This window comes from Emericellopsis atlantica, assembly GCF_019669845.1.
Source record: "Emericellopsis atlantica unplaced genomic scaffold F5Z01scaffold_6, whole genome shotgun sequence".
Taxonomy (NCBI): Eukaryota; Fungi; Ascomycota; class Sordariomycetes; order Hypocreales; family Bionectriaceae; genus Emericellopsis; species Emericellopsis atlantica.
This window is the reverse complement of record NW_025764708.1, coordinates 736,307-749,268: the sequence shown is the minus strand read 5'-3', so window position 1 is coordinate 749,268 and position 12,962 is coordinate 736,307. Positions and strand designations below refer to the sequence as shown.

Below are 12,962 nucleotides of genomic sequence, written 5' to 3'. Positions count from 1 at the left end.
ATCTCGTGTGCGCACGCAAGTACCGAAACCAACACTACAACAAAAAAAAGTTTACAAATCCGCATCCTCCCCGTCGTTGGTCCATATGCTCATCCGTGCCCTGCCGTGCTCATCGATCCACGCGCGAAACATGCCGCCGCAGTTGAAATCCATCATGACGTCCGTCGTCGCGTCCACGACATGGCCTGCCGCGTCGCGCGTGACGGTGCTCTCGATGCCAATCATCCCGCCTTGCCCCTCGCCCGTCTCGCCGTCCCAGCGGTCGCCGGCGCTGCGCTGGAGTTCGCCGCCTGGGCCAGTAACGCGGGTGAGCGATGTGCGTGTCGAGAGGGTGCGTAGCGTGCCATGGCGGCGACACTGCGGGCAGCGCCCGTCCGGAGGAAAGAGTCGCCATTCCCTGTTCCAGAGACGGCCATGCTCCTTGTGGTGATGGTGTCTCTGTTTAGTGGCGCGTACAGAAAAGGGGTCGGCAGGCAATCCGCCAGGATGCCCTTTAGCGCGCCTGTAATTTCCAAGGTCGTCTTGTACACAGAAGAGCCGGGCGAGGACGTTCCCAGTCTGTCAACCCACTCTTCTGCCCAGTATCCGGCGCCCGGGGTCGGTGTATCTCCTATTCGGCCGGTGAGCTTGTTCGTCAGGCCACCGGTGCTGGTCGCCACGCAGATGACGCCTTGGCCGTCCGCAGCCACGGCGCCGCACGTCCCCTGGGGCAGATATGTCTCGCTAGAGTACGTGGCGACGCGGCCTTTGCCCAGCCTGGCCCGCGACAGGGAGCGGATGTGCTCGTCCCATCGTTTCTGCGTGAAGAAGTACTCGGGGCTGACGAGGGACAGTCCATACTGGCGCGCGAGAGCCTCGGCCGTCGGACCATGCAGCAGTGTGTGGCCCTGCGCGCTCGGCACGTCGAGTCCCTCTTGGGCGATGGCATCCCCCTCCAACCCCAGCAGGTCATTGTCTCCTCTCAAGAGGATCTCTTTGGCCAGCACGATTGGGTTCCGCACGTGCCGTAGACCCATGACGCCGGCTGTGCGCTTGGCATGGCCTCGCGTGACCATGACGCTCGCTTCCATCTCGTTGATGCCGTCGCGCGTAAAGACGGCGCCCCGGCCTGCGTTGTAGAGGGGGTCATCCTCCAGTAGCTCCACTGCGCGAGTCGCAATGTCGAGCGCACTCGCATGGGGGCTGTCCAAGAAGCACTGCGTCTTCTCTAGCTGCGGGGCGAGGGAGAGTTAGCAGGCTTGTATAGGTAAATGAGGTCAGGGGGCATGGACTTGCAATGGAGAGGAGTGATGTGCGGTAGGACTCGTAGATTTTGGGTGGGATATGGTGACGCTGAATGTTTCCTGCGCCGCCATGTATGATGAGGCGGGGTTGGAGAGGAGATGAAGAGTTGGGGCGTTTTCTATCCATGATTATAGTGCTTTCTCAACTCCAAGAGATGCGGACAGGATGAGGTTAGAGTTAGAGCGCGATAGTCTTATGTCCATGACACGCGGGGACCCCGCCTACTACGAGAGGCCCTGTCAGTGCTGATACTGTATCAAGGTCTGCGCAAGAGACAGGCGCCCCTTTGTACAGCACAGAATGAGGTTGATTCGTGGCATGTGGCACATCCAAGGGATGAATGATCATATATATATATTCATAAACGCTTTTATGCCACCTTGGGCATGGGGTATCACAAGAGTCTAATAACCAAAATTACCCAGATATTCACATACTTGCTCCCAGAAACACACAATCATGACACCGATTTAAACAAACCAGACGCGATCTTGATAGCTCGGTCGACATCCTTAGGTCGGACGCCGGGGGTCCTGCCCAGGCAGACGCACCGTCGCACCATCTCCTCCACCAGTATGGGCACACTGATCTTGGCCGCAAAGAGCATATTTGAGGGATCCTTGCTCACCCAGGCCTTTGGCGGTACTGCCGGACACAGGAAAGGGGTTAGGCCGTTGATGTCCGGTGCACTGGGCCCCGTGCCGTTGCCCAAGACCGCTGTCGCTCCATAGGCAGACCAGTCCTGCGCATAATTCATCGCAGCACTGGCGGCGTACACATCACCGTCGACGGCGTTGACGGGAACGGTGTCTGTGGCCTGTGCATCCGCAAACCGCGCTGGGTTGAGCTCAGCGTAGACGAACTCTGCGTTGGCAGGAATAATGATGCCTCGGTCCCGGAGATAGCGCTCCACCTCCATACAGTCGAGGAAATCTCCTTCAAACCCAGCAAAATTGACCTTCGTGTCGTTGCTGACGTATTTGTCCCTCACATCGGCCACTTGCTCCTCCATGGGCCCCATCTGCAGCCCTGTCATGTGTCGAGGCTTAAAGGGTTCTTGATGACTGCCGCCGCCAACCGAAGGATCCTGGTCGGTGTAATGCAGACCGGCACCACCGAGGTTGGTAAACGGATATCTCCAATAGCTGAGGGTTTGCTGGTTCATCGCCCGAAGATGGTCGTTGAGCCGCCGCACAATGCCCTCGCGCGACTCAAACAAGAGAGAGAACCCAAAGACAGCACCGAAACGATCCGGCGGCGGATTCGACATGGTGGCCAGAACCAGACCACGCTCCAGGGTTGTCCTTGCTAGACGCCGCCCGAATGTGCCCTCTTGCGAGGCATAAGACCTGGGCGAGGCCATGCGCATTGTGGACAGTGACGGATTCGGATACTGCTGCATGCGTTGCGGAGGCTGCAGCGGCTGGTCCTGGGGCACGGGCGTCTGTGCTATCCAGGCGCCAGGGTTGCTTGGGTCAGGGATGTATTGAGGGAAGCTGGCATTCTCAGCAGTGGGGTCTGCGATGACTTCGTACAAGGGCGCCTCAGGGGGGTGGTGACTCGTTGCCGCGGTGGTGAAGCTGATGTTGTGGCCCTCGTGCGAGCGCGTGCCGTCCACTGCTGAAGCCACGCCGAGATATCGATCGCTGGAGGAGTTACTGATCGTGCCCAACGTGGCCTGATGTCGCTTGGCCGTAGGGTGTGGTGCTTGGTGCTGCCCACTGGCCGACGATGTGGTGCTCTGGTTGTCCTGTTCCTTCTCCTTGTCCAGATCGGCATAGAAGAACCTCTGACGCAAGGCCGTGAAGCTGGAGAGGACGTCCTCCGGGCTATGCAGCATCGTGTCATTCTTCTGGAGAAGGGAAAGAAAGTGTTGAAACTCCTGCTCCAGCGCTCTGCGCTGTGCCCTCTCCTCCCTGACCTGCTGCTCAAGGTCGACGATGCTCTGCTCCTTCTTGTTGCGATACTTTTGCTGGGCTACCCTGACCTGGGTTCGTCGACGCTACACAGAAGATAGGATCAGCTCCGGACCCGCAAAACCATACAGACGCCATGCTTACCTCCAAGTATGTTTTGTTGTCGGCCTCGGCGAGCCTTGGACGCCCGCGTTTCTTGGGCCGCGCCCCATCCTCGGTTGTAGCCGTTATCACCACTGATGTGACGGAATCATCCGTCCGGGACCTTTTCCTCGGATTTGAGGTACCTTGGCCGTCCGCGATAGGCACTGCCTGCGCTGGAGGCGGCATGCTGTCCCATGTAGGAATCGTATCGGTATTCAGCTCGTGTAAATGCTGAGGGGAGGATTGCGCGTTGTTGTGTCGCCCTGGTGGGCTTGTCGGTTCGACCTTTGGTAATCTAAACTCCTCCTTATCTGCGGGTTCAAGCGCTTGTGGCTGGCTGGTGGTAAGTGGCTGGTGCGAGTCGTAGTGGTCTGAGTGGAAATGCGACGACTGGAAATGCGATGCTTCGTTGTCAGTCTGGGCAGAGTTGACGTGGTAGCCACCCGACGAGGCCGTTGAGTAGTGGTGATGTTGATGTTGGTGATGATGATAGTGGTGGGGATGCAACTGGGAATGGGACACGGACATGGAATTTGAGTTCAAGCTCAGGTCCAAGTCCCACTGAGGCTGCGGATCCCGCGGGGCCCCGCTGCCTAGGCCATTGACCCAATCACCATCACCAGCCGTCGCCCCGTCGCTCTGCACCATCCCGCCCGCAGACGCAGATCCGGGCGACTCCTGCCAGTGTCCTCAAGTTGTTGGATGCGAGAAGTGATCTTGGTCGGCGTAGCTGAAGGAGAAAGTGTTGCTTCAGCTGCCTCTCTGTCCCCTTAGACTAGGTTCGCCGGAAACCGATTCGTTGCTAGTATTCGTGAGCGAGGAGAATGACCCATTGGCTTCATGGACTCGCTGTGTTGGAATCAAACCGAAAGATGTAATGACACCACCTCGCGATGAATAAAATGCTGCAGGAATCAGAATATGTATATGGTCGTGGCATCAAAGGTCAAAAACAAACTCTGGTAGTCTAAAAGTCAAGGGCTTCCATTCCTTATGGACCCCTACTTTCTGCCATGCATGCCATGCGACAGCAAAATGGCTACGTAGCTCACAGACCCGAAATACATCGGCCCCAGCCCAGCTTCTTGGGACGCAGCCACGAATCATAGCAGAGCACACAGTGTTCCGATCGCGCGTGAGTACGTGCATGAATGAGATCTCGCCGTGTTTCGACAGGGAATTGCCTCGTAGTTCAAGCGGCCGTCCGTCTGATCCAAGATCTTGTTGGTAAAGGCCCCGCCAGGCTTTCAACTTCAAGCGTAGAGCTCCATTGTTGTCCGCGCACTAAAGTGTCACTCCAGCTCCATGTTTTCGAGGACCGGTAGTAATAAAAAGCAGAGCAAACACTCTATAGCTTTCTCAGGTGTCTTCCAGCTGCTCCACCGCGCAGCTGAATCGTGTCCCAAATCCTGCAGCTTGGGGTTCAACATGCAGTGAGGCTAGGGCGGTACGGCACGGACGATGCGCGGACAGCCCGAGTGAAGCATACCGGTGCTCGAGATCGGGTGGCTCTGACGTGCCGTCGAAGGCCGCTAGAAAATATGATCATCACATTTTCCCACATTCAGGGGAATTCGTGCATCATCTTGCAGCCAGTCCAGCAGATGCTGCAACCACGATTGCACCGCACGAGGTTTCAGAATTGTCAGATCGAGGTACCAAAAAGCTGACATCGCTTTGTAGTGTGCACTCCATAGACATATGCCCAGCAAGCAAATCTCATCGTGCATTGCATATCAATAGTCTCTCTTTCTTCTCTGCAGCTGTGCCCCGGCTGCTGAAGGTCCCGCCAGTAGTCTAGCTGTCAAATATCAAAGCCCGGATAGAGTCACGGACTGGTTGATGTTATACCTTCCGCAGACGAACAAGGCGCATCCGCTCTCTGTTGTGTGGGGGATGAAGCCGAAGATCTTCGGTCTGGCGGAAGTGGTTCTCCCAAACATCGAGGAAGTAAGACAGCGGGGAGCGACTGCGAGAAGGATGGCCGTTGGGATAGTTAGTACCTTGAACCTGTAAACACGGTGTGACATGTACGTATATTCCGCAACAAAACGAATCCTATGCTGTTAATAACTTACCACTATAACTAGTGACAATGAGATATCAAGAAGGAGGACAGCTTGACAAGAAGATGCCCTCTAAGGCTGGACGTGACACGCTCTACTGTAGAGCAAAATTCGTGCCGGGCTGCCGCCTACAGGTTCATGTTGCTGTCTTGTTCATTTGCAAGACGTGATGCCAACTTCAGTCCCCTGGACAGGCGGCCGCTGGCCCGCTGGGGCGGTAACCGGGTCCAGTCCCCATAGCGGCCCGCCGGGTGATGCACTGGGCGCGGGAGGGTGGAGCGGCCTCAAGACGTTCTTCCATCATTGCTGCCAGCGATGCAACATCATGCCATTGGCATGGAGCCTTTAACAGGACCGATTTCATGCAAGGCAATCTGGCCATCTGGATCTGGAGATGCACGCTTGAGCGTTCCAGCGTTGTTCACCTCGATGTAACGCAGGGCCAACCTCCTGAGCCGCCGCCACTGTGCGGACCCTATGATCAATGCCCCTTTCGGTATCTGACCCGAGAAACAGGCTGCTGGCATGGGAAGAAGTAATGAACAACGCTTTTCGCTTACGAGTGGCAATGGCACCGCGATAGATGTCGCGCCCAGCTGAAAGGTCCTGCCTACTAGGTACTAAGCTTGGGTGGCAAGGGGGCGAAACCACAAGGCTCATGGGCTGTGGGCATGTTCCGTGACCTTGAGCCGTTGCGATCGCGAGCATCTTGAACAGGAAGTCAGGAACCCCTTCAAGCATCCACATGCCAAGTTATTCTGCCGGCGCTGGCATGCGGAACCACAGGAAGCATCAAACCGACACATGTGGAACTCTGTACATCTATGTATGTTCACACAAAGCCAAAACGCCTCGCAATGCTAATACCAAGATGACAACATCTAAAACCTGGCATCTGGATGCTTATGCCGCATAAGCAGGTCCAACATCTTTGAACCATGCTGCGCGACGACGTTCCGCCATGCGGGTGTGTCGAAACGATCTGCCCCCGTCGACCGGCCGAATTTGGCCTCGCCCTCTCGCGCGGCCTCGACACACGTCCTTATACTCTTGCTCTTGACCTTGACCTGGCCACCTTGGCCACCTTGCTGGTCATGATCATTGAAACTTTGCTGGGCTGCTTCGCTGCTGGGCGTCGCATCTTCTCCCTTCTCCAGAGCGGCCAGACGCCGTTCCTCCTCTCGTAGATTGACGAGCGCTTCGGCCCGCGCGACAAAGTCCTCGTAGATCCTCTCTAGCCGGTACTCGTACCACAAAGACGTCTTTAGAGCAGTCCACATGTACGTGTCCTTTGCACTCCCGGTCGAACGAGAACCTGCACAGTCGTCTGTCGTTTCTAGCGGTCCTTGCGCACTCGAGCTCTCGATCCAGGTCGTCGGCTCGGGGTCTGCAATGTCCAGGCCTTCCTTGTGCGCCGCGTTCGCCAGGTGGTGTTCCCAGACATCTTCCAAGGAGAATTCGGGAACGAGTGTGTCGGTGGACGCCTTGAACTTTTCCATTGTTGCAAGCCACATTTTCCGTCGCTGCCCATTCATCCGATCCAGCCTGGGGTCGTGTGGCTTGGAATAGCGCAAGAACGGAACGCCGTAGCTGTCCGTGACGAACTGCGGCACGCGTCGATCACGGCCCAGTGTCTCCACCGGTCGAGGTGTGCCAGCGTATGAGGGGGGTTCGCCTGGCCCAGAGGTTTTGGAGAGCAGAGGACCACGGGGTTCAAACACTTCTTTCGCTGGCGAGTTTCTCTTCTCGTTGGTCTGCCCCGATGAAGACGGCGAGGTTGCAGTATCAGGCGCTGTCGGTCCGGTTCGTTGATTGTCGCGTGCTCGCTGTTCGGCGCGTTGTGAGGCAAGGTCGCGCATGAACGCAACAAGCTCGCCATATTCCTTTGAGTCCGAAGAAGCTGCTTTCGAGAACATTGATAGAAACTGGAAGACTTCGTAAGGTTCATGTCAACGATGGGAAGGGCGTAGTGTGTACCTTGTAGCCTGTCGCCATGGACGAGTACACCAATCGCAGACTTGTGTAGTGTCTATCAGCTAGGAACCTCTTCCTCACTTGTTTCCCGACGGGATGCCAGTGATTCGGTCGTTGCGCCGGATGCGCATGAATCTGCGCGGCAAAGGGATGTCCATGTTTCCGTGCACCTCCAGCTGGTCCGCGAACCTCGTCGGAACCCTCGCCATTTGGTACATGTGGCTTGGGCAACAGTCGCGCGCGGAGCTTCTTCTCCCGAGGCTTGAGATCGGCGGGCAGCTCTACCCTGTGCGCCGTGCGCAGGAGGGCGCGGTAGAGAGCTAGTGCGGCATGGCGATGGTGGATGTTGCGTGCAGGCACGAAGAAGGGACCCTTCATGACGGGCGGCCGTCGTCGTTACACGAGCAAAAGTACGGATCCAATCATCGCACACGAGCGAGCCGGGTGGAGAATTGAAGATAATGGACACCGCGGGAGTACTTTACTGCTATCGCGCGAGTGAAGCATGTGACGATGTGAAGCACGGCTAAGCCGAAGGTTCGATATTTCACGAAATGACTCAGCAAAACGGAGGTACGTCGCATGCTCCAAGGTGGCGTCCGACCAACCCCGGATCCGAATCCCGATTTCAACAGTGGGTTACTTTTTGCAATGACAGATGCCGAGGCGCTTCGTAAAAAGTTAGCTCGTCTTATACTGAGGATGCTGAAAATAAGGAATTTCCAACCAGCCGTTTCGATGTCCACAAGGGAAAGCTAAATTCAAGATCAAGCCCTCGATTGGAACCTGGCATGTGCCTCCCAATTAGGGCATGTGCTGAAAGTCATTGCTGTGCTACTACGGATAGTCTTCGTGAACAAGGACACAAGTTTAGCAGACCAAACGACTTTGACGATGGCTTCATCAGTACGTATGACGATGACACTGTACTTTCTCCCAGTGACTTTTGTTGCTGTACGAATGCCGAGGCCTCTCATTACACATGACCCGCCTCGCCTCGCCTTGAAAGAATGAGCAAAAGACCGATTGCGCGCGTACGCGTCGGTGTGCGCGACTCGCCAGAGTCCCGACTCCGTTCTCTCAGGAATGGTGTCCCACAGCGGGAAGGTTTTTGACTTTCGTCACTGGCAGCGACAGGCCGGCACCTTGCTATGCTTAATTTTTCGAGGCTCCACGAATGAATCATGTACGATTGAGCGCTGGCTGAGCTCACCTCGCAAAGCGTATTACGTTGATCAATACTTGCCCAGGCCACCGATTGTGAACCGCCAAACCTAGGAACATGTATAATGTACGCGCATACGTCGAGTTCAATGTCAAGGCCTCAGACCGGCATATGGAGACTAACTAAGAGCTACTACATGAATGTATCTGTTGTACGTAGATCTAGGAGGCATGACGAATTCGAGATCCCTAATTGAATTCGTCTAGCCAAAATCTCTCAATCAGTCGCACGTGCATTCTGGGTACGTAGGTGTACTCTGTAAGTATGTACGCACTTCGTTCTGTATACGTAGTACTCTGTCGAAAAGTGGCTCTCGTCACAACATGAAGTCCGCAAAGACAGGCTTTGCTGACCCATCCGTCCTTGGATAGCCATGCTGTCGTTCCGCGGATGCCGGTGAAGGGCTGCTTTTCCACGGCAACTTTCGGGCATGATACTGGCATCTGACTCAGCGGTCGGAGTTGATGTTGGACCCCGTCGGGCCTGGTGACAACGGAGGTCCGCGCTCAGATGCTCTTCCATAGTCCGTACAAATGAGGTTTCAGCACATTGAAGCGCTTTCTGGCGCAGAAGAGTAGGGGAACTGATTCAACATCACACAGTTCTATCGCGAAGCAATCATCCAACGAAACGGTACACAACTTGCATCATCCAAAGTAAGCACTTGGCCTCAAGATTCAAGCCACCCCGCCAGCACATTGTACCACCGCGGTCCAGTCTCATGATCGCCCCATTTTCTGCGAGTCGGAATCCCGTGTGGCTCCATAATTGAGAGCACTGGCACTCAGGATTCGCTTCGCCTTGGCCCGTGTCCGAGTCCGACCATTCACCATACCTACTCATAATAGTAGTGTGACAGGGCTGGCTGACAGGCTGCGCCTACTAAACCTTCAAGCTCACCTTCTGGCTTCACTCATTTATCGCCCTTCCTTCGTTACATCGGGATCAACTCTCTATATTCCTTCAAAAGTCGTTGCTCGCAGGGCTGAGATCAGAATTTCGTTCTTTAGCCGCTCGCATCAAACGCACCAATCGTAGCCGCAAATAGGCTGCATTTGTTAATGACCCGGGGGTTGGGGTTCCGGATCAGCAAACCGGTGGTAATTAGGGCGTCTCAAACAGATCAGACCCAAACAGGCCATACCAGCACGACTTTGTTCCTCTTGACCGCATTTCACCACGTCGGGATTCATTGTACGGGAGCAAGGAGACGTTCGCTCTTACCACTCTCCTCAGCTGGCCAATCCTCACTCTTACAGGGTGCATTCGCAGCGACCCAAGGTCGTTGCATTTGATGGTTTTGAGAAACCGGTAGGGGGTCGCCTTGCCCGGTAGCTCTCTCCTTCCATCTGAGGCACTTGCCTTCTCCACGATCAACAACAATGTTCATTCACGCCGGGGCTGGCCTACATGGCCACGAGTTCTCTCGCTCTCCCACAGAGTCAGACCAAGCTCCCAAGCGACCTATACCACTACTTCGATCTGCTCTTCGCCCACTTGCCGAAGCCAACACTCGCTATCCTCTACCTTCAGCATCTCCTGATTTTATTCCTGAGCGGCGCTCATACACTGATCCGGCACCACCACCTCAGCTTCCCCGTCGACCGGCGTCCGAAGCCGTCACGAGAAAGGAGCTCGCTGTCCGGTTTCAAGAGCCGACGATGGCACCAGTTCCGTACCCAAGCCAAATTGCGCCCAGTGAAGACGAGGAGTCAATCGCCGAATCAGAGCTCAGTGGTTATAGCACCTTATCAGGTCGCCGAAAGAGACAGAAGCGAACACCCCGTCCAGCCACCAAGTACTCATTGGCACATCCAGCTCCCCAACGCAAGACCAAGCAACGCGTCCTCATCCAGTTCCGGCCCAAAAATCTACTCCAGCTTCAGAAAATCGATGACCGTCGAGCAATGCCAGCGTTTGATGTTCTGCCCTCGAGCACCATCTCTGGCCCCTTTGCCTTGCCCCGCTTGGCAAAGCGATGCCCTCGCATCTTCAAGACAAAGCCCGTCCTGGGGACAGATGACGTATTGATTGCTCGAAGCGAGGACTATAGCGCAACCATGCCATCGTCGACTTCGGCAGATGGTCGCCTGGAAGACAGGGACCTGCTTGGTGTCGTGAGCCCAATGTCAGCTCAGGGCGACGATGCCGTCGAGATTGTCATGGCCGATGGCACTGCCTGGGGCTGCAAGCCTTTGCAGAACGGGTCGTTTGAGTTCTCGCGCGTCGACGACTGCGGCCTCAAAACTGTGGCGAGATGGGCGCGCAAGCCTACCCGAACCGCTGCGCTGTCCGTGGATGGTTCAGTCTGTTCGTCAAGCACAAGCCCTGTGCCTCGGGAGGAAACCTGGACCTTTTCGGTCATCGACCCCTCGACTCGGCGACACCCTATCATGGGCATGCTTACACCGCGCGAACTTGCGATATATGATACGTACAGCACTCTTCAAAATGCTGGTTCCAAAGGCCCCCCTACGAAGCCGTTCCCACCGAGTGCGACGGGCCTGGTGAAACATTCTGTTGATCAGAAGCAGACTGGATCAGCCGAGCTTGTTCCCGAGGAGTTGAAGGATTTGATGGTTGTTACGGCTTGCTGGGTAGGCATAAGGCTGGAAGGCTGGCCAGCTTCTCTGCATCCCAAGGCGCTCAGGAGCACTGCAAGCCCCCAAGCAACCAGCTCTGACAGCATTGCCCAGAAGCGCCGCACCTACCCATTGGCATCGCCACCTACTTCACCTGCAGAAATACCGTCTAGAATGTCGTCTCCAAACAGCTGCGACTATGACATTTCTTCTGGAGTCACAAGTCCTACGTCGCCGGTTGACGTCCCTAAGAGAGCAATGTCGACTGGGGCGGCTTTCATGCGGAGGCGTCAGTCGGAGCAGCAACAATCGCACTACCAGCCGCGAACAGCGTCGCTGGCTGAACTCCCCATGGGGGCCGTTGGTGCTCTCAAGGGAGTCCACCGCGTCAATGAGGAAGTGGACGATGGGAAGACGGCCAGCTGTCGGATCAAGGTACGGCAACTGACATGCAAACTTTTCAGGCGCAGGAGTTGTCGAGTCACGTAGCTACAACTACTGTTAGGCGAGAGGCTAGAGCTAAGCGTCCTAAGCGACATGTTACATAGAGGTTGTGTGTTTCTCCAAACAAATTCAATGAGCAAACACATCTTGCAACCGGTAATTATACATTCACTTGCTTCAACAGAGTGCGGGGTGAGGAGCACGCGGCTACTTACAGCGACCGTGACGGGAGCAAGTGGAGCAGCACGCGGCGGCATCGTCGGTTGCATCAGCGGCAGCCGGGCATCGTATGCACCCTGTGGCTAGTGGATAAGATCGTTGGCTCATCGTGGAATGTGAGAGACCACAAGATTGAGATGTCCTTTTTTGGCCTTCAGCTCATTCATCAGACCAGCGCGGACGCACGTGGGCAGTGAGGCACCCATCTGCATACGTACGTCCACGTCTGTGTTGCCAATCCCTGGTCATTGTCCGGCGGCTGATTATTAGCCGCGCGTGCACTGGTAACCTAGTCTGGGCATACTTCCTCCATTCATCGAGGTTAGATGGATGGGAGACCATACCGTGAGGCCAGGCTGGGAGCGCCCTGTAGAAGAGAGGTAGGCCATGAGACCGGGCTGGAGGATCATGTACTCACCTTGAATTGAGCACGATATCCTGACACACGTGTTTACTGATTATCAAAGTGCGCAGTTGTAGTCGACATTGAATCAACAACCTTCAATGACGACTGAACTGAATCAAGCCGGCCGGAGTTAGGTTCCTAGGACCCTTACGCTAAGCTCCATTGAAACTAGTCACTGTGTTCTGCCCGCTCTGCTCATTCACCGCTTACCACATCAGTGAATGGTCCCAAGCGGAGTAGTGGAGGGGCTACTGTTGTGTGCACTGTGCGACTGCATCATCTATGGCTGCCTCGACCTCGACCAACCCCGGGTCCATTATGAATGACCAGCTCCAGCCCTGGCTTCCAATCTCCTGCTTCGCACGTCCTCTTAACCAGCAAGATCGACTCTCGATTAGCTGGTTGCAGCTCTGTTCCTGCAATTCCCCAATGGCTGCCACGCTCCGTCGCAGACCTTGTTACACTTAAGCACCTTTGCTTTTTCTCTCTTCCGCTTGGAGCTCCCATGTACCAAGCTGCATCCCATCATACCCCAGCAGCACCGCAGTCACCAACAACGTTACCGCGCCCTACGCGCAGACGACAACGCGGAGGGAAAGCAGTAATAGCCCAGTGCCGTATCTATTCGGATATCGATATTTGTACCGCATTCCGGACGCCAGAGCGAACCAGACCCGCGACGTCACCAAAGCCCCTCTGCGC

General features: G+C 55.7%; 4 protein-coding genes across 4 annotated transcripts; 1 reads left to right on the top strand and 3 right to left on the bottom strand.

The window, feature by feature from the left end:
• Nucleotides 1–183: 183 nt before the first annotated feature.
• On the bottom strand, nucleotides 184–1,575 carry F5Z01DRAFT_488373 (L-asparaginase precursor). The gene is made up of 2 exons (XM_046260144.1): nucleotides 1,276–1,575; nucleotides 184–1,211 (listed from the first exon to the last, which is right to left on the bottom strand). The coding sequence occupies exons 1-2, from the start codon at nucleotides 1,408–1,410 to the stop codon at nucleotides 222–224; spliced, it is 1,125 nt and encodes a 374-aa protein (XP_046120717.1). The 5' UTR covers nucleotides 1,411–1,575; the 3' UTR covers nucleotides 184–221.
• On the bottom strand, nucleotides 1,576–4,272 carry F5Z01DRAFT_488516 (uncharacterized protein). Its single transcript, XM_046260145.1, has 3 exons — nucleotides 4,195–4,272; nucleotides 3,345–4,146; nucleotides 1,576–3,286 (listed from the first exon to the last, which is right to left on the bottom strand). Exons 2-3 carry the CDS (start codon nucleotides 3,990–3,992, stop codon nucleotides 1,742–1,744), a joined length of 2,193 nt encoding a protein of 730 aa, XP_046120716.1. The 5' UTR covers nucleotides 3,993–4,146; nucleotides 4,195–4,272; the 3' UTR covers nucleotides 1,576–1,741.
• A 2,019-nt stretch (nucleotides 4,273–6,291) lies between these two features.
• On the bottom strand, nucleotides 6,292–7,762 carry F5Z01DRAFT_634357 (uncharacterized protein; the record flags this gene model as incomplete). The annotated part of the gene is made up of 2 exons (XM_046262046.1): nucleotides 6,292–7,335; nucleotides 7,388–7,762. The coding sequence occupies 2 exons, from the start codon at nucleotides 7,760–7,762 to the stop codon at nucleotides 6,292–6,294; spliced, it is 1,419 nt and encodes a 472-aa protein (XP_046120715.1).
• Nucleotides 7,763–9,531: 1,769 nt separating this feature from the next.
• Nucleotides 9,532–11,847, top strand: F5Z01DRAFT_488362 (uncharacterized protein). The gene is made up of 2 exons (XM_046260143.1): nucleotides 9,532–9,821; nucleotides 9,882–11,847. The coding sequence occupies exon 2, from the start codon at nucleotides 9,992–9,994 to the stop codon at nucleotides 11,678–11,680; it is 1,689 nt and encodes a 562-aa protein (XP_046120714.1). The 5' UTR covers nucleotides 9,532–9,821; nucleotides 9,882–9,991; the 3' UTR covers nucleotides 11,681–11,847.
• The last annotated feature ends 1,115 nt before the right edge of the window (nucleotides 11,848–12,962 follow it).